The sequence below is a fragment of the Sorex fumeus genome, unplaced genomic scaffold, assembly GCF_029834395.1.
Source record: "Sorex fumeus unplaced genomic scaffold, SorFum_2.1 ptg000038l, whole genome shotgun sequence".
Classification (NCBI taxonomy): Eukaryota; Metazoa; Chordata; class Mammalia; order Eulipotyphla; family Soricidae; genus Sorex; species Sorex fumeus.
The window spans coordinates 7621864-7646451 of NW_026606095.1; the positions used below are offsets into that span (position 1 = coordinate 7621864).

The 24588-nt window shown below is 45.8% G+C and overlaps 1 protein-coding gene across 1 annotated transcript in view; it reads left to right on the forward strand.

Moving 5' to 3' along the window:
- Positions 1 to 16420: 16420 nt before the first annotated feature.
- The window catches only part of CARNMT1 (carnosine N-methyltransferase 1), a 41086-nt gene continuing 32918 nt past the window's right edge, over positions 16421 to 24588 (forward strand). Inside the window, exon 1 of the mRNA XM_056118786.1 lies at positions 16421 to 16807. Coding sequence (XP_055974761.1) covers positions 16575 to 16807 — 233 coding nt within the window. The 5' untranslated portion in view covers positions 16421 to 16574. The remainder of the gene's footprint in view (positions 16808 to 24588) is intronic.

A 24588-nucleotide genomic window follows, 5' to 3' on the forward strand; every position in this document is an offset into this window, starting at 1 on the left:
GCTGAGTGCAAGGCTGGCCCCTGGCCCGCTGCACCATCAACCTGGCCCCATCATGGTAATTATGACATTGCTATAAGCAGGAATGTTACTCACTGCTCAGAAGTCTAATAGGAAGCTTCCAGAAAGTGCATCCCTACTAAATAAACATATAGAGAACAGAATTTTTCTTCTTTTTTCTGGATTTGTTGATTCTGACTGTGATACCTGGCACGGTAATCACTGTCTTGTGATTTTCAGTGACATGTTGAAACTATGCCTAATACACTGAAAATAGCAGAAGTGAAGGGTAGAGAGATCACATAAGTGATATCAATGGTTCAATCTGGTATTGAACCCCTTGGAACTTCATGGTAAGATAGCAAATGCACATTATTTAAGATGGTTTTTAGTTGTTGGTCTGTTCATATCAGTAAGAGTATCTTACGTAACATAGCCTTTCAGAGAAAGAATAAACAAGAGGTTTAATCAGAAAGATTCATATTGGGGGAGGGAAGTTAGGAAAGAGAAGAAACCACTATGACAATAATATGTGGAATGATCACTCTGGACAAGAACTGAATGCTAAAATTAGGTAAAGGGATATATATATATATATATATATATATATATATATATAATTATTACTAACCAGGGCTGGAGCGATAGCACAGCGGTAGGGCGTTCGCCTTACACGCGGCCAACATGGCCGACCCGAGTTCGATTCCTCCGCCCCTCTAGGAGAGCCCGGCAAGCTACCGAGAGTATTCGATATGCCAGACACAGTAACAACAAAGTCTCCAATGGAGACGTTACTGGGCCCGCTCGAGCAAATCGATGAACAACGGGAGGACAGTGACAGACAGTGACAGACTAACCAGAAGGGAAAAGAGAGAGAGAGGAGCAAGAGAAAGAGAAAATAGAAAATTGTCTGTCGGGGCTGGAGTGATAGCACAGCGGGTAGGGCGTTTGCCTTGCATGCGGCCGACCCAGGTTCGATTCACAGCAACCCATATGGTCCCATGGGCACCGCCAAAAGTCATTCCTGAGTGCAGAGCCAGGAGTAACCCCTGAGCATCGCCGGATGTGACCCAAAAAGAAAAAAAAAAGAAAATTGTCTGTCATAGAGGTAGGGAGTGGGGTGGGGAGAGAGGGAAACTGGGAATACTGGTGAAGGAAAACGTGCACTGGTGAAAGGAAGACAGATGTTGGAACATTGTATAACTGAAACCCAATCATAAATAACTTTGTAACTGTGTATCTCATAGTAATTCAGTTGAAAGAAAATGCTGAAAAAAATCATATGCGCAGATTCTGTATTATTTCTGAAGTCATACTTCTCTATCTTTAATGTACATGCAAATCACATAGGGATTTAAGTGAAGCTGTATTTTTGTGTTTATTTTTTGGGGGACCATACCCACGCTGTATTCGAGGCTTATTCCTGACTCTTTACCCAGGGATCACTCCTAGCAGTTTGTGGGACCGTATGGCTAACCATATGGGGAACTATATGGGATGCCAGGTATTGAACCCCAGTCGGCCATGTGCAAGGAAAGCACCCAAACTAATGTATTATCTCTCAAGCTTTGAGGCTAGATTTCTAACAAATTCCCAGGCAACTGTTGACACTGGTGCAAGGTAACACTTTTTATTTATTTATTATTATTATTATTATTATTATTATTATTATTTTGCTTTTTGAGTCACACCTGGCCATGCTCAGGGGTTACTCCTGACTCTGCACTCAGGAATTATCCCTGGCGTTGCTCAGGGGACCAGATGGGATGCTGGGAATCAAACCAGGGTTGGCCGCATGCAAGGCAGACGCCCTACCCGCTGTGCTATCGCTCCAGCCCCAGAGTAACACTTTTGAGTAGCAAACATGTACCTAAAGATTGCATTAAAAGAATATCTGCTAGGATCAAAGAGATAGTACAGTCACTTGCATGCGGCTGACCTGGTTCAATCTCCAGTATCCCATATGGTCCCCTAAATGCTGCCAGGAGTGTTTCCAGAGCACAGAGCCAGGTGTCAATACCAAACACAGCTGAGTGTGGCCCTAGCCCCCCCCCACCCCCAATTAAACAAAAACAAAAAATCCAAATAAACAAAAAGAGTCTCTTCTAAAAATTAATAGGCTCTTCAAAGACAGGGTCAAGAGTGATGATAGGATATCATAGTGATTCTGCTCATTCAAACAGCAGAGTCTAATATTTTGCTTTTTCAACAATTCCAGGAGAGGTAGGGTGACAGATGGTGAAATAAGAAGAAGATCTTGGAGATTAGCTCTGCAGAGAAGCAAGGAGTAGAAAATATCTTTTTTTACTTGGATGATGTTCCTAGACCAAACACAAATAATACGTGATTCTGACTGATTTTTAAAGGTCTTCTGCTCTGAAAATACTGCGGAACTTCCATCTTTACATATCTAAGAAATTTAAATCAATAAAATAATTATATGTAAAATCTGTTTTTAAAAGTCCAACCAGGGGCTGGAGTGATAGCTCAGCGGGTAGGGCATTTGCCTTGCAAGCAGGCGACCCGGGTTCAATTCCCAGCATCCCATATGGTCCCCTGAGCACCACCAGGAATAATTCCTGAGTGCAGAGCCAGGAGTAACCCCTGTGCATTGCCAGGTATGACCCAAAAAGCAAAAAAAAAAAAAGTAAAAGTCCAACCAAAGTATAACACCCCCGCCCCACCCGTGAAAATCCCCATGCATACGGAATTTGGGAGTGGGGAGTAATATATAACTTAATAAATGATTTTTGGTAAATTTGCTTCACTACTGCCCTAAGTATGCAACAGTATACTCACTGGATAACTTACCTCTTAATTTCTACATGAGGAAGTGAAAGACGATGCCTCAGTTTCCCCTTGCCGGTGAGACCGAAAGCCAGATTCCATTTTGTGCCTCAGGGTCATGAGTTTACAACCTAGTAAGAATAACATGCCAGACCCCAGGGGAATGGACATAAATGCCCAGGAATCTGCCCATAGATAACAAGGATGACACAAGGAAATGGAACAAGTTGTGTTCAGCACTCTGTATCGCTTCTGTATCTCTGCTTGCTTGCTCATCGTCTTGAGAATGCACCTGGCAGGGGGCACCCAGACACACAGGCATGCACCCAGGCACATAGGCAGGAGGGCACAGGGCTTATAAACCTCTCCCGGGGGCTGAAGCAATTGCACAACGGGTAGGGTGTTTGTCTTGAACGAGGCCAACCCAGGTTCAATTCCCAGCATCCCATATGGTCCCCCAGCACTGCCAGGAGTGATTCCTGAGTACAGAGCCAGGAGTAACCCCTGAGCATCGTTGGGTGTGACCCAAAAAAGCGGGGAAAGACAACAACAACAACAACAACAAAATACCTCTCCTTGAAGTTGATTGAGGTTCCAAGCCCAGTGAGCAGTCCCAGCTTGCAAACCCTCAGCACTGAATCCCTTGTATGAATGTGTTTTGGTGTGTGAATAAAACCTTGAATATCTGCCCCGTGTGTGTGTGTGTGTGTGTGTGTGTGTGTGTGTGTGTCTGTGTGTGTCTCAGTAGGTGGCTGAGCTCAGGCTTGTGGCCACTTAACACCCACTTGGGGAGCTTCTTTGCTTTTCTATTCTACTTTCCAATAAATGTTTCTGCTTTCGAACTCCGAGTCTGACCATGTTTATTATTCAATATTTTCATTCTTGAAAATGTTGAAAGGAAAAAAAAATTTAAAAAATATTGGGGCTGGAGTGATAGCACAGCGGGTAGGGCATTTGCCTTGCACGTGGCCGACCTGAGTTCGATTTCCAGCATCCTGTATGGTCCCCTGAGCACCGCTAGGAGGAGTTATTTCTAAGTGCAGAGCCAGGAATAACCCCTGTGCATTGCCAAGTGTGACCCAAAAAGCTAAAAAAAAAAAAAATGTTGAAAGAACCTGGGAATCACAAAGGAACAGCCACCTGCCACTTCAGCTTTTGCCCCATCTGTATCAGAAGCACAGAATAATGTCTGTTCAATTTATGTTTTTACCTTGAAATTAAGGAAAAACAACATTTAGAGTTTCTGGAATGAGGAGATACTTTTATAGAGACTGTTTTAGTGCTCTTGGAAAAACTCCCAGTGGCAGTTAATCTCTGACTTATTTCGTAAACTAACTCAGGTCTTAAAATTCACACAAAATTCCATTAGATTCTCTTTTTAAAAACTTTATTTTTTGTTTTGTTTTTTTGGGCCATACTCTGAGATGCTGAGGGCTTACTCCTGCCTCTGTGCTCAGAGAATACTCCTGTCGGACTTCAGGGGGCCATATGGAGTGCGGGGGGTTGGGGAGGGAAGGTGTGTCAGCTGTGTTCAAGGCAAATGCCCCACGCTTCTCTCTTTAATAAAAAAAAAAGATAAAAAGAAATTTATTCTAAGTTTCAGAATATTATTGAGAGCATTAAAACAATCAATGTATATACAGTGATTACAATTGGGTACTGACTCTTGTGATTACGAATATAAAAAATTTTTATTATTTTTTTTCTTTTTGGGTCACACCCGGCGATGCACAGGGGTTACTCCTGGCTCTGCACTCAGGAATCACTCCTGGCGGTGCTCAGGGACCATATGGGATACTGGGAATCGAACCCGGGTCGGCCGTATGCAAGGCAGATGCCCTACCCGCTGTGCTATTGCTCCAGCCCCAATATAAAAAAGTTTTAAAGGAAGGTCCAGAGCAATAGTACAGCGGGTAGGGACATTTGCCTTGCACACAGCCGACCTGGCATCTCATATGGTCCCCTGAGCACCGCCAGGAGTAATTCCTGAATGTATATCTAGGTATCCAGGAGTAACCCCTGAGCACTGCTGGCCTGAGTATTGCTGGGTGTGACCAGCAAAAAAAATTTTTTTAAAACTAGTTACAAACTTATATTTCAGGGCACATATATATTTCCTAAGTCCATCCATTACTTTTATGTAGTTTTAATTACTACTTCCAACCTCTGCAATTATTCTAAACCTGAATGTTTCCTCTTTTTTTTTTTTTTTTTTTTTTTTTTGCTTTTTAGGTCACACCCAGCCATACATAGGGGTTACTCCTGGTTGACGCACTCTGGTATTACTCCTAGCGGTGCTTGGGGGACCATATGGGATGCTGGGAATTGAACCCCGGTTGGCTGCATGCAAGGCAAACGCCCTACCCTCTGTGCTATCACTCCAGCCCTCCTCTTTTTTTTTTTTTGACTTTGTAGATCACAACTCTTTATTACCTCTTTTTTTATGTGTTTTTTTTTTTTTAAGGAAAGAATAAAAAACTCCACTAAAGGTAGAAGGAGACCATTCACAGGAGTCAAATTTCTAGTTGTGTGAAGAATATGTTCATTATTTTTAAACCAAATAAAGTATGTTTAGCCTAGATCCTGCTATTAGGACAAAGGATAAAATGCAAAACTCTTAAATGAAAGACACACAAAGGGCTGATTGGAGAGCCAGTAGTAAGCCCAGAACACAGTCAGGTGTGGCCCTCAAACTGAAACAAAAAACCTTAGTGATTCACTATTAGTCCTTTAGCAGATGTAATATTTTGAAGTCAACTGTGGGACAGATAGCTCAAATTGCTAGACAGCGTTTTGCAAGCAGGAGGCCTGGGTTCAATCTCAGCACCACACTGTTCTTGGGGCAGTGTGGGCAATGGCCTCTGAGCTCTAACTGGTGGGCCCCAACACAAAACAGAAGAGAACTTTACTTACGCAAACTGGACCAACAGCCTGGGAATGAGGGTATTGACAGTTTAAATGATGATATGAGTTGGAAAGACCCAAACCAGGATTACTCATGTCAAAAATCTGTAGAAGCTGATTGTTGTCTCAGCTTACTTCTTCCAACTTTCATTTTATTCAGACCACAAGTGGAGTATTTGATATTCACCCACATTAGTGATGACTGATTTTGTTAAAAAAAAAAAAAATACAAGTAGTGGTCAGAGCCAAAGTACAATGGGTAGGGCATTTGCCTTGCATGTGGTCAACCTGGGTTTAATCCCTGGCATCCCATATGGTCCCTGGTGCACTGCTAAGAGTGATTCCTGAGTGCAGAGCCAGGAGAAACCCTGAGCACCGCTGCAAAACAAATAAATAAAAATGAGCAGAAAAATAATAAATTTACAGGTAAGGGGTCATAAAGGTAGTACAGCCCTTAAGGTATTTGTCTTCCTTCCATGCAATTGACCTGGTATCACATGGTCCCCTGAGCATGCCTGCGTGCAGCCTGAGGACCCGGAGCACCATAGGGAGGACCTGAGTAATCCCTGACACCAAAGGGCCCTGGTAACATCACATCTGTTGACCCTTGCATTGAACCATAGGTTCAGGGCCCTCAAGTCTCCTGAGCAGCACCTGAGCAGCACCCACCCCCCAAGTACAGGTGAAAGATAATTTTCTATTGATTTCTGGGCTACAACACTCAGGGCTTACTCCTGGCTCTGTGCTCAGGAATCAGTTTTGGCAGTAGTCAAGGTATGCAGTGTGGGAATTGAACTTGTGATGGCTGTGTTCAAGCCCCTTTACCCTGGCATTATCTCTTGAGCCCAAAAGATGTCTTCTTTTTTTCAACTACACTTTAAATTTTTAATGGACAAAACATTAGTATAAAACATTATAGAATTTCTTAGTAAACCATATATACATCAACATCTGTACATTCTATATCAAGTTCATTCCTAAAATTCCAGAATTCCATTTTTTTTTGTTTTTGCTTTTTTTTTGGGTCACACTCTGCAATGCACGGGGGTTACTCTTGGCTCATGCATTCAGGAATTACTCCTGGTGGTGCTTGGGGAACCATATGGGATGCTGTGAATCGAACCCAGGTCTGCTGCATGCAAGACAAACGCCTTACCCCCTGTGCTATCGCTCCAGCCCCAAATTCCAGAATTCTACCATACAATTTAATTAATTAATTAATTAATCAATTGCCTTTTTTGGGGGGCGGGGGTCACACCAAGCAATGGACAGGGGTTACTCCTGGCTCATGCGCTCAGGAATTACTCCTGGTGGTGCTTGGGGGACCATATGGGATGCTGGGAATCGAACGCAGGTCAGCTGCGTGCAAGGAAAACGCCCTCCCCACTGTGCTCTCACTCCAGCCCCCAATTAATTTATTTTGGTAGAGACTAAGGGGGAACAGGATGGTGAGATTAGGGATATGGCCCATGCAGAAAGGAATCGCCTGGTCTGGAAGATCACAAGGGAGACCTTGGTGGTGCCGATAACCTGATGACAAGGCCCTGCTGGATTCCCAAATCATCATCTCAGCATCCTCGCCCCTATATTAATGTCCCATTCTTGGGCCAAAATAAATGCTCACCCACCCACCTTTGGGGCAGGGGGCGGGCTTCAGCTTGAGCCTCTCTTTGGAATCCTGCTTTAGGAGTCCTCGCCCATTTTCCGGGAGCTTCCGTACCTTGGTCTTTGTTCTTTTCTGTTTCCCTAAAGTCTTTTAGTCACTTTGGCCATTTGCTCTACTATCTTTTCATTTTGACTGTTCAAGGACAATGATGTAGGCAGGTAGACAGGCAAAAGCCCTTGGCAATGAAATTTAGATCAACAAAATTTTGGGAAGGAAACAAGACCTGATCAGCCCTTCAGCAGACCCAGAAGAAATTTGATCCCTCACAGTAGAGCCATCAGACACATCTGCATCTTTTTTTTTTTTTTTTTTTTTTTTTGCTTTTTGGGTCACACCCGGCAATGCACAGGGGTTCCTCCTGGCTCTGCACTCAGGATTACTCCTGGTGGTGCTCAGGGGACCATATGGGATGCTGGGAATCGGCCGCGTGCAAGGCAAACGCCCTACCCGTTGTGCTATCGCTCCAACCCCGCATCTGCATCTTTTAATCCGATTAACTTTTGGTGGATCAGCCCAGAGAAGACTCCAGAACTTCCGGACCAAGACACCCCAAGAGCCTATAAAACCCCACCCAAAAGCCCATTCAAGGCCCTCTCCATTTCTGGAGAAGCCCGCGCTCCCTCTGAGCGCGTTACTCTCTTACTTTTCATTTCCCCACTTATCTGCTTACCCCTCTCTCTTCCTCTCCCAAAACCTCCAAATAAAATCTGTACCTTCATTGCTTGTCTACTCCTGAAATTCTTTTCTGCAAGCGAGACAAGAACCCTAGAAACCATGGGTAAGGCCTGGAACTGGCCTCTCCTTTCCTGCAAAGAGCAAATCCTCGCCCCAGCCTGAGTCCGTGGCTCCCAGAGCCATCAAGTGGTGGGGATCAACTCCCGCGCTGAGAAGACCAAGGGGACTTCAGGTGTGGCCTGACGGCCACCTTGTGGAGCTGGCAGGGCTTAGGCCCGTGCCGAGCAGGGGCTCATTGCAGACTTTACCGGTCCTAGTCTTCCCAGGGACTCCTGGGAAGTGAGAGAGGGTGACCGTCTTTCTCTCCTCCTGACTTGTGTGAGCCACCCGTGGGATCCACCAACATCAACAAGAACCTGAATGAATGTCTGTGCCTGTTCCAACACTTTGCCTCAACTTGCTCATATCTTTCCTCCTTCCCTTCTGGTCACCATTAATTGGTCTTATAAAAAAAAAAGGTAAAGGCCCTCCCGTTGATCGTTGATTTGCTCGAGCGGGCCCAGTAACGTCTCCATTGGAGACTTTGTTGTTACTGTGTCTGGCATATCGAATACTCTCGGTAGCTTGCCGGGGTTGGTCTTATAAATTAAAATATTTACTTTTTAAAAATATAAAGCTCATCTGTTTCTCTATTCACCATATGTGAGTCAAATCATTTGGTGTTTTCTTTCTTTTTCTATTTTGCTACAATCTTTGTTGTTGCAAATGGCTTGCCTTAATTTTCCCTACCGCTGAGGGCTTCATTGTGTATACACCAAGTCTTTATTCAAGGTGCTGATGGATACTTGAGATAGTTTGCAGGCATTGACACTGACAAATAATGCTTCAACAAACATGGGGGGATGATATATATCACTTCGAATTTGTGATTCTACTCTTCCGGCAAATATCCAGAAGCAGAGTAACGATATTTTATGAAACTTCTATCTTTAATTTGTAGGACCATAAGGTGCCAGGGACCAAACTCAGAATCTCAAATCTAGGCATGTGCTACTTGAACTACTTTCCGAACCCTACTTTTTAAAAAAAATTTTTCTCATACTGTTTTTTTATTTATTTATTTAAAAAAAATTTTTAATAGCGAGACATCATGAGGTACAGTTGCAGACTCCGAACCCTACTTTTGAATTTCTTTTGTATGTGTAAAGTAAAATCAGTTTATTCGGGAAGTAAAGGGAGGGGAGGAGAGAGGTAGATAAAAATACATTCTCAAGAGAGAACATGGACTATGTCAGAGTTAAAAAAAAAAAAAGAGTTCAGGTTACACATCACAGGCAGAGATGTGCTAACCATTTCCCCAGAACGGACCGGAAATAAGAAAACACACATTTCAGGAAGATGTGGGCCAAAGAGATAGCCCCCCCCCCACTGCACCCCCATTTCCTCTGACAAGATACAGTTTTCCCAAACTGCGCCTCCCCCAGTCTGTTGCTAGGGTGGTTGCCAAGGGGACCACAGGGAACCCTTGAGGGTCTTCTTTTGATATACTTTGCATGGACTTTGTTCCAGTGGCACTGCCTCTTTTCAGAGTCTAGACACCTCTCCCCTCAGAAAACATCTAAGGTAAGGTAAAGGTAAAGGCCCTCCCGTTGATCGTCGATTTGCTCGAGCGGGCCCAGTAACGTCTCCATTGGAGACTTTGTTGTTACTGTGTCTGGCATATCGAATACTCTCGGTAGCTTGCCGGGCTCTCCGAGAGGGGCGGAGGAATCGAACTCGGGTCAGCCATGTTGGCTGCGTGTAAGGCGAACGCCCTACCCGCTGTGCTATCGCTCCCTCCCAGAAAACATCTAAGCATCTGGAATTCTGCATCTCTGTGGTTTTCTTGGCTACTGAGATGGGTCTTTTGCGTCAAAGGCCTTCATACCCTTGAATTGGTTTTAGATTCCAGACAAGTCTTTTCCAGTCCACATTCCCAAGGCACCTAGAGATTTCACCCTCTTATTTATTTTGTTGTTGTTGTTGTTTGTTTTGGAGCCTTACTTGCCAATGCTTAGCGGTAACTCCTGGCTCTGCACTCAGGAGTCACTCCTGATGGTGCTTCAAGAACCACGAGATGCTGGGGAATCAAATTTGGGTGAGCTGCATGCAAGGCAAATGCCTTACTTGCTGTACAATCTCTCTGGCTCCCCCAGTTTTCTATATTGTTATCTTTGTTGGGGGGTGGGGGTGGGCCACAGCCAATGGTGCTCAGGGTTTACTCCTGACTCTGCATTCAGGGATCACTCTGGTGGGCCCAGGGAATGAAATGGGGTTCTGGGGATTGAACCTAGGTCAGCTTCGTGAAGGTAAATGCCCAGCCCGCTGTTTTATTGCTCCGGCCACAACCCACTTAAATCGTCTGTGTTGAAGGTCTGTCTTCTGTGATTTCTTCATGCTGAAAACAAGGCGCAGATATTGCCTATTAAAGGTATGAAATCTCGTACTAACTTAATATTGATTGGGCCCAGGCGATGGTGAAAGCCTGAAAAGCACAACATGGTCAAAAGAATGCAACAATGTAAACCAAAGCTCCCATTGTCTTGCAAAAATGCTCTCCCTGCTGAGAAAACACTTTCCACTCCTCCCGTCTGACTTTCAATTTTTATTATTTATTTATTATTTGTTTTTGGCTTTTGGGGTCACACCTGGCAATGCTCAGGGGTTACTTCTGGCTCTGCACTCAGGAAGTACACCTGGTGGTGCTCGCTGGACCATATAGGATGCTGAGCATCCGATATGGAGTGGCCGTGTGTGCAAGGTAAACACCCTTCCTGTTGCACTATGGCTCCAACTCCAGCTACTGTTAACTTTTACAGGAATCTCCAAACTGTTTTCTGAAACAGCTGCTCCAACTTCCATTCCCACCCACAGAGTACAAGGGTTCAAGGGTTCTCTTCTCTCCAACACTTGTTGCGCAACTTTTAGGTAATAGTATCTCTGAGATTCTTATGAACAATTTCATTACTGTTCCCTTCTCTTCACCTAATTCCAAGACCTGTCTTGCATCTTTTGAATAATAATAGTATGTATGAGACCTGTTGTAAAAAACTATGCACGCAGAAGGTTGTGTGTTCGCGGGCTCTCTGGACGGCTCTATCTCACCGCCCGCGTTCGGTGCCCTAGAGCCTCTGTGTGTGGCCTGCATCTGGACGGCTGTTGGCCAAGGGCAGATGAAGGAAGAGACGAGGGCCAGGCCGGTTGATCTTAGTGGCAGTTTATTACAAGGAAGTTTATCCCATAGAAGAACTTATGTTGTGGAGGGCCTAGGTTCTCTCAAGCACATGTTCCCCTTGCTAGTCTCTCGGTAGTCCATCTTTCAGCCCTGCTCTCCCCTTCTCCAGCTCCCTTCTAGTCTGGGCTGACACTCCACCCAGTCAGGTAGCCAAATCAACATAAGAAAGCCCTTCCTGACTGCTCAAGGGCAAGATACCTCTTAAGGTGTTTTTCTCTTTTCCTCAGTCCAATAAACAAACTATCAACTATTTCTGAGGTTATGCAGGAAGGATAGACCGGTGTTATCCTACATCTGTGAGACTTCTCATTATTGTTTTCATTGACATTTCCCAAATCACATGAGATGATGGGGCCAGAGAGATATGTGTATGTTTTGTATTTGGGCCACCTGAGTTTAATCCCTGACAATGCATATAATTCTATAAGGAATATCCCTGAGCATCAAGAGGGTAGCTCAAAACACACACACACACACACACACACACACACACACACACACGCACACACACACGCGCGCACACACACACACACAGGGGATGTAATATTATGTCCATTTAAAAATAATAGAACTGAGGACTCTATAACTTTCAAACAACCTGACAATGACAACATAAAGCAATGTTCCATGCACAGAACCAGAAGTTAGTGGATACCTTATGTTATCTTTAATTCACTGCAAGAGGTTCAAGAAGCAATCAACGTATTTGTTGAAAAATTGAATAAATGAATTTTAAACGGTGATATTGATGTCGGGTGGCTCACGTGAATTGGGGAGGAGAAAGACTTTCTTCAGATACACCTCTGCCGCCCGGGACACAGGGCTACTGGGTTCTTGTCTTGCCTTGCAAAAAGGAATTTCAGGAGTAGACGAGAAGTGAAGTAAATAGATTTTATTTGGAGGATTTTTGAAGGTGTGTGTGTGTGTGTGTGTGTGTGTGGAGAGAGAGAGAGAGAGAGAGAGAGAGAGAGAGAGAGAGAGAGAGAGAGAGAGAGAAATGCGTTCAAGAGAGAACAGGGGCTTCTCCAAGGGCAGAGAGTGCCCTTATGCATAACACAGCATTAGATATAAAAGCATGAAAGTACACATCTCAAGAGGCCACCACATGGAGGCCACCACATGTGCTCGGCCACGTGGGCACAAGCAGGGCATGGGCTTGGGCAGCATATGTGGGGTCTTTCTTTGTTCAAGGTGGCCTTTATAAAGTTTCTCCAACATGCACCCAGGTGGTGCTTAGCTGGTCAAAGTCCATTGCTAAGGAGATTACTAGGGGAGTTGTGAGTGGTGATGGTCTTCTTTGAAATTCTTTTCCTGGTCTTTTTTTTCTGCAGGAGCTTCTGTAGTTGTACATAGGTGAGAGTCTTTTCAGGCCTTAGTTCCTGTTTTTTCTGTTTTCTTCCAAGTGGCTTTTGCCTTGGGAGGGGGCCTTCCCTATCCTGCCTACATCAATATTAATTGTCTTTAAGCAAGAATATCAATTTCTCTGGGTCTTTCAACTGAGTTAAGAAACAAGGTGATACAATAGGGAAACTAGTCTGAGAAATGCATTGTCAAGCAAGTGTTGACATACCATTTTATTTATTGTTTTGGGGCCACACCCAGTGGTGCTTGGTGCTCAGGGGTTACTCTTGGCTCTGCATTCAGAAATCACTACCAGGGTCAGGGGACCATATGGATGCTGGTCCATATGGTTGGGTCCAATCCCCAGCAACCATATGTGTAAGGTGAGCATCTTACCCGCTGTACCATCTCTTTAAGCCCACCTACCATTTTAAAAGGACAGCCAGTGTGACAATCACATATTTACCAAATGTGAGGGACAGGCCCAAAATGGACCACCAGAATTAATTTAGCTTAGCTTAACAGAAACCCGCATTGCAAAATAACTGGCTTTTCTGACCCTGAGCAAGGAATTCAGATACAGGTGCCCCAAGTTGCAAGTCACAAGAAAGGGGGGAGGGTCAGATCAGATAATCAGATGTCTCTCACAAGACCCATGTCACAAGATCTAAGACTGCCCTAAAAATCCAGGATGCTCCTAAGCACTGACGCAAATGCTGATCTTTAAACCGTAGGCTAAGGAGTGACATATTTTAAAATAGATTGGTCACGAAAGTATGGGTTATTACAAATCTATTGGCTATGAAATGCACGGGCTCTGCTGTAACGGCCTATATAAAATCTCCTTTGAATAAGCTCGGGCTCTTTCCCATCCTGCCAGACCTGTGTGTCTGCGTAGGCGACTCGACCCTGGCTAGCCAGTCTTGCAATAAACCCTGCTTGCTGTTTGCAGTCTCTGGAGTCTCTTTGTCGTTAAAGGGAGATCATGATCTGCGTCCAAACACAAAACAGACACTATACCTGAGTAGATGGTAGGTAGGTGTGGTTCCAGTAACTTACGGTGTGGCTCCATGATGATTACATACCTATTTCAAAGCTTCTCATCTATAAAATAAAGATTGGGCTTTAGGTTGTATATCTTAATAACATCCCCTAAGGCCTTCTACAAGATGTGAGACAGATCCAGACATGCCTCTATTTAGGAAATTAATTTATCTGTTCTATGATACTGGCAAGTATATAGCTGACTATCATAATCCACTGCATCCTTCTCTAAATCTCTCTTTTATTTCACCTTTGTTTTTTTTTTTTTCGGTCACACTGGGCAGCGCTGACTCCTGGTTCTATACTCAGGAATTGCTCCTGGCAGTGCTCCAAGACCATATATGGTGCTGGGGATTGAAACTGGGTGGGTTATATTCAAGGCAAATGCCCTATCTGTTGTACTGTCATGCTGGCCTTCTAGTCTGAGTTTCTTAGGTTATCAGACCTATCTCAGTGTCATTTAAAAAAAAAAACTCAACAAATTTTTAACAAATTATAATGCATATAATTTGATTGTGAGAGAACAGGATTGGTAACAGTTTATGTATAAATTCTATTTTTTTCTGCTTTTGGGGTCACATTCAGAGATGCTCAGGTATTCTCCTTCTTCTGCATTTAGAAATTACTCCGGGCAGTGCTCAGTGGGCCACATGAGATACTGAGAATAGAATTCCAGTCGACCCAGTGCAAGGCAAATACCCTCCCCACTGTACGATTGCTCCAGCCTCCTATGTAGAAATTGTAAAGCCCAGATTCACAAAAACAGGCCTTGAGAGAAAATCTGGAAGAGTAGGCAAGAAGCTGGTAGAGTGATGAAGGGCAATAGGGGTAATGAAATTGTCAATTGTGTGTGTGTGTGTTTGTGTTTTAATTTTGACCCACTACTTTATCACTATTAAAAAAGAATTAAAAAAACTGGGGGGGAGGGGCATATGTGACCCTGCTCAGAGCTTACTCCTGCTTCTATGCTCTTGGCTTCCAACGGAGTGTAGGAGGGGGAGTCATACCTGAGCTCAGAGTTCTGGGTCAGCCGCGTGGAAGGCAAGAGCCTGACCCACTGCATCTAGATTTTAAAATGGTATAAAATCATACATAAACTGCAATATTAACGGATTCTTAAAAGAAAATTCCTTGGGGCCAGAGCGGTGGTACAGCATGTAGGGCTCCTGTGTTGGAAGCAGCCAAGTTGGGTTGGATCTCTGACATCCCATATTGGTACCCGGAGCATCGCCAGGAACAATTCCTGAATTCAGAGCCAAGGAGTAACCCTAAGCATGGTGTGGTCCCCAAACAAAAACAAACAACGAAAAAGAAAATGCCTTTTTTGAAATTTCATGTCGGTAATGAAAAGAAGTACTTAGCTTTCAATACGAGAATCCCTTTTTTCCGTTTGTGTTTGAGCCACACCCATCGGTGCTCAGGTGCTCAGGGCTTACTCCAGGCTCTGCGCTGTTGTGGGGGTTTGGTGCAGGGGGTGGGCGGCATGCAAGGCAAGTGCACTATCCGCTGTGTTCTGGTTCGGGCCCCAACATGAGCGTCTTTTGCAGAACTTAACAGTCCCTGTCTTATTGTGCACTTCTAAATGAAACAACTTCCTTTTACCATGATCTCGTATGACGGTCTTGTAGTGTGTGTCAATTAAATCGGACTTGGAGTTAAGTTGTTTCCCGAATAATACTAAACGCAGGCAGGGTCTCCAGTTCAGCCCCGAGTCCAAATGGGGCAAAACAGTGAATTCGAGAGAGTTAGAGCTAAAGTCCTGGCATGGCTTAGGAGTCCAGCGGCGTTCTGCAAAAGCTCCAGGGACTAGTTTCCCAGCCGCGGTGGGAGGAAGATTTTAGGAAGACTGCATCCCTCTCCGTTCCTGCCAAGAAAACGAGACATTCATTCATTCATTCATTCATTCAGGAACTGGAGTTCAACTTCCTGAAAGCTGAACCGCGAGTCAACTGTGTTCAGCCCTGCATTTAACTTCCTTTGCGCTCTGCCCGGCTCCGCTAGAATTTAAGCCTCCACTGAGCCGGCGAGCGGGATTGCTGGGCAGAGTCGGCGCGGGCGGCGCTCCAAGTCTCCGCAGCCCTTCCCCCCGCGTCCCCCGCCCGAGCCACGCGCTCGCCCCGCCCACCCGGGAAGGAGCCCCGCCCACGGGGAACCAAGCTCCACCCCTCCCGCCTCCGAGCCACGAGCTCGCCCCGCCCACCCGGGCCGGAGCCCCCGCTCACCAGAGCCGGAGCCCCGCCCACGCGGACCAAGCTCCACCCTTCCCCCCATCTCCGCCTGAGCCACGCGCTCGCCCCGCCCACCCGGGCCGGAGCTCCGCCCACAGGGACCAAGCTCCACCCCACCCCCATCTCCGCCCGAGCCACGCGCTCGCCCCGCCCACCCGGGCCGGAGCTCCGCCCACGGAGAACCAAGCTCCACCCCTCCCCCACCCCCGCCCGAGCCACGCGCTCGCCCCGCCCACCCGGGCCGGAGCCCCGCCCACGGGAACCAAGCTCCACTCCCCACCCCCGCCCGAGCCACGCGCTCGCCCCGCCCACCCGGGCCGGAGCCCCGCCCCCCGGAGCGCCGTCCTGACGTCAGCACGCCGCCGCCGGAGCTCGGCCGCCGCCGCCGCCGCCGCCGCCGCCGCGAATAGGCGCCGGCCGGAGCGGCCGTCCCTGCGCGGGCCGCCTGCGCATGCGCGCCCGTGCGGGGCGCTGCGAGGACCTGGCGGAGCCCGGCGCGGATGGAGGCCTGAGGGCTGCGGGGGCGGAGCGCGCCGCGAGCCGGGGGCATGTCCGCGGCGGGCGCCGTCTAGAGGGAGGCCGCGCCGCCGCCGCCGCCGCCGCCACGCTCTCGGTCGCGGCCCGACGCCAGCGAGCCAGGCCCCGGGCCCCGGCGGCGATGCAGCGACGGCGGCGCCCTCCGCCGCCCGCCTCGCAGCTGCCCGAGGGCGGCGGGGGCGGCCGCGGGGCCAGCGAGGAGGTGGAGGTGCAGTTCTCCGCGGGGCGCTTGGGCTCGGCCGCGGCCGTTGCGGTGGCGGCGGCGGCCGCCACGCGCAGCAGCACCGAGGAGGAGGAGGAGCGGCTGGAGCGGGAGCACTTCTGGAAGATCATCAACGCCTTCCGCTACTACGGGTAAGGAAGGAGCCCGTTTGGCGGCTGCCCCCCAGCCCCCATGCCCAGCTCGTCGGGGCACCCGATCGGGGTTCGTTTCGGGGGCTGGCGCCCGCCCGCCGGGTCCCGGGGTGGTGGGGTCCTCATCTCCCTGACCCCCAGCCGGCCACTGGGCAACCCCCCCACCCCCCCCCCCCCGGAGCCACCTCGCACCACCTGAGCGACCCTCCCCCGTCCTGCACTTCTGCTGCCCGGCCGCGTGTCCGCTGACCTCGGGATCACACTCGCTCCTGCCTCCCCACGTCCTTGGTTTCAGGTTTGGCTTAGGGGGTTGGGGAGGCATCCTTGAGGGTGGCCAAGAAGAGGAAAATGCAGGGACCATTGAAGATCAAGATGCTGCTGCTGCTGCTGCTGCTGGTCCGATTGGCCGTTGCTGGGCGCGATGGGTGCGTTGTCGCCGTGTCCAGAGCGCACGCGGAGAGAGCCCCAGTTGGCCCGCACGTGGGATGATGCTCTTGTAGGATTCCGTCCCCCCACAAACTGGCCCAGTGCTTGGGCGAGCTACCGGCCCCCCGGGCAGTGTGGATGTGAATGCCCACGTGTGCAGGGCGCCCCTCTCTTGCTCTTTTCTTTCGGCGGTGGGTGAAGGCGAGATCGCGGGTGGTGCCAAAATTCAGGCGCCCAGAGATCTCGTCGGCGCAGCGGGAGCCGCAGTTTGCAAACGCGCTTTCGTTCTGCGAATCTGTCTCGGAGTCTTGCCTTTCGGGGACTTGGGCGCGGTAGTACTGTGAAATTTACCAACTTCTGTCCCCCCCCCCCCACGTCTTCTTGATGGTTGTTAAAATCACGTAACACAAAAATTAAAATTCCGAGATCTGGAAAGGGATTCAAGTCGCCTGATTTTCAGGTAAAGACATCCCCTTCGTGTGCATTCCCTTGGTTGTGTTCAGAGTCAGCGGTCGGAGGCAAGACGTGACCTCCGAGACCAGGAATACTGTTCTCCGAAGGTCTCTTGCTGTGCTCTATGCAAACTTTTTAAAAATGTTGCTGCACTGACCTCTTCAAGGTCAGGGAATGAGCTTTCTCTATTTTCCGGTCACCAGCGCTTGGCATATGTTGGTGAAGCTCTATTTTTAACTGATAAGTTACTGTAGCAAAGAAACACTTTTGTCAGTCTGGGATAATCTTATCCGTTTGTAACTAGTGGGTCATCCACTGTGTTACTTTTCTGAATGTAGAAACGTTTAAAATGGAAGCTGTGAAAGAAGTTAGAGTTAGGTTGCATTTTGTGGCTTTGAAGTTCACAGATTTTAATCATCTGCTAATTAAGCCTAGGCTTGAGGACCACAGATTATATTACTTAATGAACCTCTCCCCGCCCCCCCCCCCCCCCAAGAAATTAGTATGGGTTTTTTGTTTCCTCTTAGTATACAGAGAAAGGCGGACAACGAGATTGAATTTGATGCAAATGCTGTGCCTGGAAGAACCGTTCAGGAAAGAAGCTACTGAAACTAGATATCTAGTGTCTAGTTGATGCAAAAGCGTGTAGGACACTTGACTGTTGCAATATCTAGAAAGTATCTTGGGGATCGTTTTGGGAATATAGTGGATCCAGCTACTTAAAATGTCATGATTTTAATATAAGGGACTAAATTGTAGGATCAAGTGTCAGGTGTATATGTTTTAGAAAGTGGAAGGGGTCTTTGGCTGGGAGGTAGTCTTAAATATAAGTTTGTAGAAAGGGACGCTTTTATTCATGTTACGGTGATTATGATTCAGTGAACAAAGAGTTATGTTTATCTCTCGTTTACCATTTTAATATAGGATTGAGTACATTTTCAGTTTTTGGAACGGTGTTTATTTGCATGTGTTCTTAATGAAGTACTTCATATTCCTTTATTATATGGTATGTTCAAAATGATCGAATTAAAGTATATTAAAAGGAATACAAGATTAGGGCATAGAGAGGACAATGTTGGAAAGCACTGTGTTCTATGCCAACAGTTTTATGATCTTCTAGACCTGTACTGTCTTAATACCGTGACTGCTGATCACATCTGGCTAAATTTAAATCTAAGTTAAAGTTTATGTCATTGGTTTCATTAGCCACGTTTCAAGTGCTTAAGCCACTCGTAGCTATTGTCTTGCTGTACCAGATAGTGCAAATGAAGCTTCTCCATTATTATAGTCCAAATTACAGTGTATTTCAAATTACATATTCTAAGTTACAGTAATTTCCAATAGCAATCCTATTCCTAGACCTTTGGCAAATACTTATGGATTTAGGAGGTTTTTGTTTTAATTTTTATTTTTATAAAGTTGTTCATGATGATTTATTACATTGACTATTCCAACACCAATCCCACCACCGTTACACCTTCCCACTACCATTATTTTCAGTTTTTTCCAACCACCACCGAAGCCTGTCCCAATAGCAGGCCCTAAATAATTTATTTTGTATTGCTTATTCAACGAATAATTTGCTGAAAATGATCAAAAAAAGATTTCCTTAGAAGGAAGTGTGTGAAGATTGTTGTATCTTCACCCTGGAGCAATTAAACCCTTTTATGAGGTTACTAACATGCTGTTACAGGTGTATTTATGTTTTCTTGATTGAGATTGGTTGTCTTCTTCTTTATATCCCATCCAACATGGTGTGGTACACTTGGTATATCAGTGTAAAGTAGAGTAGGTGTAGAGTCTGAGATGTCATGTGGCCGCCGCATTCTGCAGGAATCCTAAAATTTTAAATACGGTGATACAGATGAAGCTAAATTTTTAACTGAATGGTGACTTTGGGGTCCGGAAGTGCCTCTGCAGCTTGTTGCTTGCTTTCAAGATTTATTTATGAGTTTCTGGATCATGGCTGGTTAGTGAGCTTATATGGTACCAGAGGCAGTTCATGGGCGTGACTGCCAGGCTCCTGAAAGAACAGAGGAATGGGGGAGGTCACCCATCCCTCACTACCGTGGAGCCTGGAGATTTTGGTCACAAAACCCACATACCTGAGTTTTTCATTCGGTTCATTCCTGGATGAGGCTTGCCCGGAGTTTATGGAGTCCAGCTGGTGAACATGGTGGTTGGGTTATGGAGGTTTTTGGCTGACAAGTTCACCTTCCTCCCTAGGAAGGTTTGGTTTTACTGGTCAGTGTTTTTTAGTCATTATAGAGAGTATTTCTATTTAAGGTCCCAGGGTAAGAAATACCAGTTTTTTGTTTTTTTTTCTCTTTGCATGATGGACTTGTAATTTTTTGCTTCCCCTTGGTTTTGATTAGATGGCATACTCTAACTAGGGTGAAAGCAGTTATTGCAGTTGCAATAAAAAATTACCTGCCTCAAAATGCCACTGTTGTTATGAAGAAAGATGCTTAGTCATGTAGAAAGTAGTACAGTTGAAAAATCAGAGACCGTGTCAAGAAATGTTCTAATTTTGGAAGAAGTGATCAGTTATGATTGAAAAAATTGGCATATAGAGCTCATGTTTTAAAGTAAGGAGCTAGGATATAAAGGGGAAAACCACTTTCCCAGGGTTATGCAACTTGTTGGTAACTACAGTTCAAAGAACCAAGATTATTCGATGAAAACTTGCCCTGTATTCATGGATAACATAAGATGTTATTTGTATAAAGTCTCTGAGGGCGGCCAGGGGGTGGCCCTGAAGGCTTTTCCCCTGGCCGCCTGCCCAGCCATGGTGGCCCCAGGCCATGGGGCAGATGGTAGACGAAATGAGAGCCAAGCCGGTTGATTGATTAGTTGCCGTTTATTCCATTCTCCCCATGCACCTGCCGCAGAATCTCTGAGCCCCCCATTCTAGTCTCACCTGCCCCTCATTCCCGTCTCTTCTGCTCATCTCTCCGCACTCCATTTTGCAGCCTGGGCGCTCGCGCGCTCTCTCTCTCTCTCTCTCTCTCTCTCTCTCTCTCTCTCTCTCTCTCTCTCTCTCTCTCTCTCTCCGTGCTTGCTCCTGTATTCTTCTACATTCTTCTCTCTCTGTCCCTCTTGCTACTCTGCTCTTTCTCACTCTCTCCTCAGCTCTCTTGCCTCTCCAACTTTCCAACACTCTGGACTGACCCAGCACCCATTCAAGTAGCCAAATCCACATAAGAAAGCCCTTCCTGGGGGCCCACCAAGTACAGAGGGAACACCACCTAAGAGGGATCCCAAAAGCCCTTCCTGACTACATCAGGCAAAATACCTCTTAAGGTGATTTTCTCCTTTCCTCACTCCAATAACTCTATCAGCATCTTAATACTAATTATTTCTGTATGGATACAGTAAGAGATAACGTTGAGGCTTGTAGGGCAGCTCTCCTGGGAACATCTTGCCACAGACTCAGACTGTAGAGTTCAGGCCAGATTAATCATTGCTAGTCCTAGCAGGGTCCTAATCTAGTTACTACTCTTTGGATCATGACAGCATTTGTCCATGATCAAGCTCTTAACTTAAAAGCATTATGGCAGTTTGGCCAGGCCCATCTCAATACCAGGGTAGCACATAGCTTACCGCTTGCCCTGGTTCCATCTAGTCCCTCCTTGGGACCATGCCTTTGGGGGCACTAGGAAGTAAAGGCAGCTGAGGCTTAGGTGAGAGAACAGATGCATAGGAGGAAAATTTCACTGGGAGTCAAATTACAAAAGCATAGCATATACTGTCTTCTTGTGTCCATACAAAAAGGACATTGCCCTGAATAAACTATGCAAAAGACTTAGGGAGAAGAGAAGGGCAATATTTACAAGTCAGCAGAGCACAAAGAAAGAAGTTACAAATAAGCACCGAGGAACAGGTCTTGGTGAGAACATTTTCACTATCCTCTTATATAGAAGCAACCTTAAGCAATGTAAACAAATGGACATAGCTCTGTTTCAGTACAATTTTTTATAAAATAGCCAGGACATAACCCTTTGTCCACTCTTTTTAAGCACATTGATTGTAAGCATTTTCAAAAATTTGAAGTTAGCTCCAATTATAATAGTATAAGGGCTCACCTCTTTCTCAACTTCGGTGAAAATGCCCTTTAAGAAAGCTACATGTGATGTTACGAATACACAATATAAATAGTATGGAATCCAAATGTTGCTTTTCAGCCTACTCCTTCTGACAACTAGAAATAGACATGTATGTGTGGGCTCTTCGATTAATCCATCTTTTAACTCAACCTCCCCTGAAATGATGGAAGTGAGTCTCCATAGAGAATCAAAAGTGGCATATAAGGGGGGTAAAATTGAACATTTTTTTTTCTTTTTGGGTCACACCTGGCATTGCACAGGGGTTACTCCTGGTTCTGCACTCAGGAATTACTTCTGGCGGTGCTCTGGGGACCATATGGGATGCTGGGAATCGAACCTGGGTTGGCTGCGTGCAAGGCAAACGCCCTACCCGCTGTGCTGTTGCTCCAGCCCCTAAAATTAAACATTTTTTATTGATTGCTTTTAAAAATATGAATATTGGTGATAGGTGATAAAGATGAGATCTTAACTTAATACACATGACTCTAATGGAGGTGGGGTGGGTTTAGGGAGCTTTTCTCTCAGTATTCTTTAGGAGACCTGCTGAGCACCCCGGGGTGTGAAGTATTGGAAGGGGATATAGTTTTCAGAAGTAGCATCAAAGAGATTTCAGGCTTACTGAGGCATTTACTTGTGAATTCCTAACTTGAGTATATCTATGGTTGTGCCATTACCAGTATCAGCCACTAAAGGAAGATCTGTGAATTTTTTTGTGAGACAAATGAATACCAAGTCCAGTTTGGGTCTGTGGGGTGTTAAGATACTGCCACAGGATGATTGTCGGGAGTCAGGTGTCCAGGAATGCTAAGGCAAAGTACAGTGTGACTCTTGAAACAACAGTGGGTTGTGAACTGTTGCAGTGTTTCTGTTTACCTAACTTACTAAGTATAGTCTAGTGTCAGTACTCATCTGGTAGGAACTTAAATTGTGCAGTCTTTCTGAAAGTTAACTTATGCCAGGAGCTTTAGAAATTCTTACCCATTTTGAGCAAATCTTTTTTTTTTTTTAATTTGTGGACCATTTTTGCTCTCAAAAGATAGTGAACTTCACAGATCGTAAACACAAAGTTCATCATGTAGACATAAATGCCCAATGGTTGAGAAATAGCTGTGTACATTTTGATTGCATAAGGTGGATCATGAATAATTATTTCAGTAATTCTGTCAGTCATTTGAGAACATTTTTTTTCTCACCTGGAAAAATTCTTTTGATACACATAAATTAAAAGTGCTTCTTAAACTTTTTGTGCCTATGAATTATTAGTGATTTAGTTAAAAGGCAGATTCTATTTGATTAGGTTTGGGGTGGGAAAGTGATAGTACAGAGGGTAGGGTATTTTACCTGGCATGTGGCTGACCTGGGTTTGATTCCCGGCACCCCATATGGTCCTTTGAGCAACCCCCTCAACCACCAGGAATGATCCCTGAGCACAGAGCCAGGGTAAGCTCTGTGTACGGAGGTGTGGCCTGCAAACAAAGCAACACAGATTAGGTTTAGGATAGATCTAAGAATCGGTGTTCAAAACAAAACAAAAAAAAGAAGCAGCATTCCAATGGACTTGCTGTATATCACATTTTGAAACGGAAAGGTGCGGTGTGATTTTGTCACAGCAATAAAACAGTATGCCAAAAGGTTAGAAGTGGTTGCCTCTAGAGGAGGGATTATTATTAAGGTAAAGGTAAGGTAAAGGCCCTCCCGTTGATCGTCGATTTGCTCGAGCGGGCCCAGTAACGTCTCCATTGGAGACTTTGTTGTTACTGTGTCTGGCATATCGAATACATCACGGGTAGCTTGCCAGGCTCTGCCGTGCAGGTGAGATACTCTCGGTAGCTTGCCGGGCTCTCCGAGAGGGGCGGAGGAATTGAACTCGGGTCGGCCATGTTGGCCGCTTGTAAGGCGAACGCCCTACCCGCTGTGCTATCGCTCCAGCCCGCTTCTATTATTATTATTATTATTATTATTATTATTAGAGCTTCTATTGCTGAGGTGACACTCCTAGTATGACTCGGGAATCATGAGGTACCTGGGATCAAGTTTGGACCTCCTCTCTGCAAAGCATGTGCTCTAGGGCAATGAGCTGTTTCTCCTACCGTAATTACTAATAGTTTCCCTTCCCCACATTCCTCTAAGAAACAATTCAGATACCATGATTTACAGCAGTGTAATATTACTGCATCATACCCACCACCATCTCTCAGCCACTGATATTGGGTCCTTGTGTTTCTGCACCATTTATATCACCTGAGAACTTTGACGGCTGCCTTTTTTAAAAAATCACTTCACCTGAACATACTGAATTAAATTAGATATACCAACTAATATAATTGAGCACCTAGTACTTTCAAGCATTAGGCTAAATATTTTGTGTGCATCATTTTGTTACATTTTCCGTGAAACTCCACTGGGTAGGCAGAAAACTATAACGGTACATGCTTTGTGAGGTTTCAGGGATTTTTTTCTTTTCCAGAATAATTCATGTTAATTGACTTGGTTTTTAGTACTTTGTAATTTTAAATCAATAAATGATAGCTTGTTTGATGATTGTTGTCATGTATGACCTTACTTTTGGCTATCGAGAGAGGTGGGGAACAGAGAAAGAAAGGAAATTGCCAGTGGTCACATGGCAAGTAGTAAGATTTCTTTCCTTTTTTTTGGGTCATGCCTGGCGATGCACAGGGGTTACTCCTGGCTCTGCACTCAGGAATTACCCCTGGCGGTGCTCAGGGGACCATATGGGATGTTGGGAATCGAACCTGGGTTGGCCTTGTGCAAGGCAGACGCCCTACCCGCTGTGCT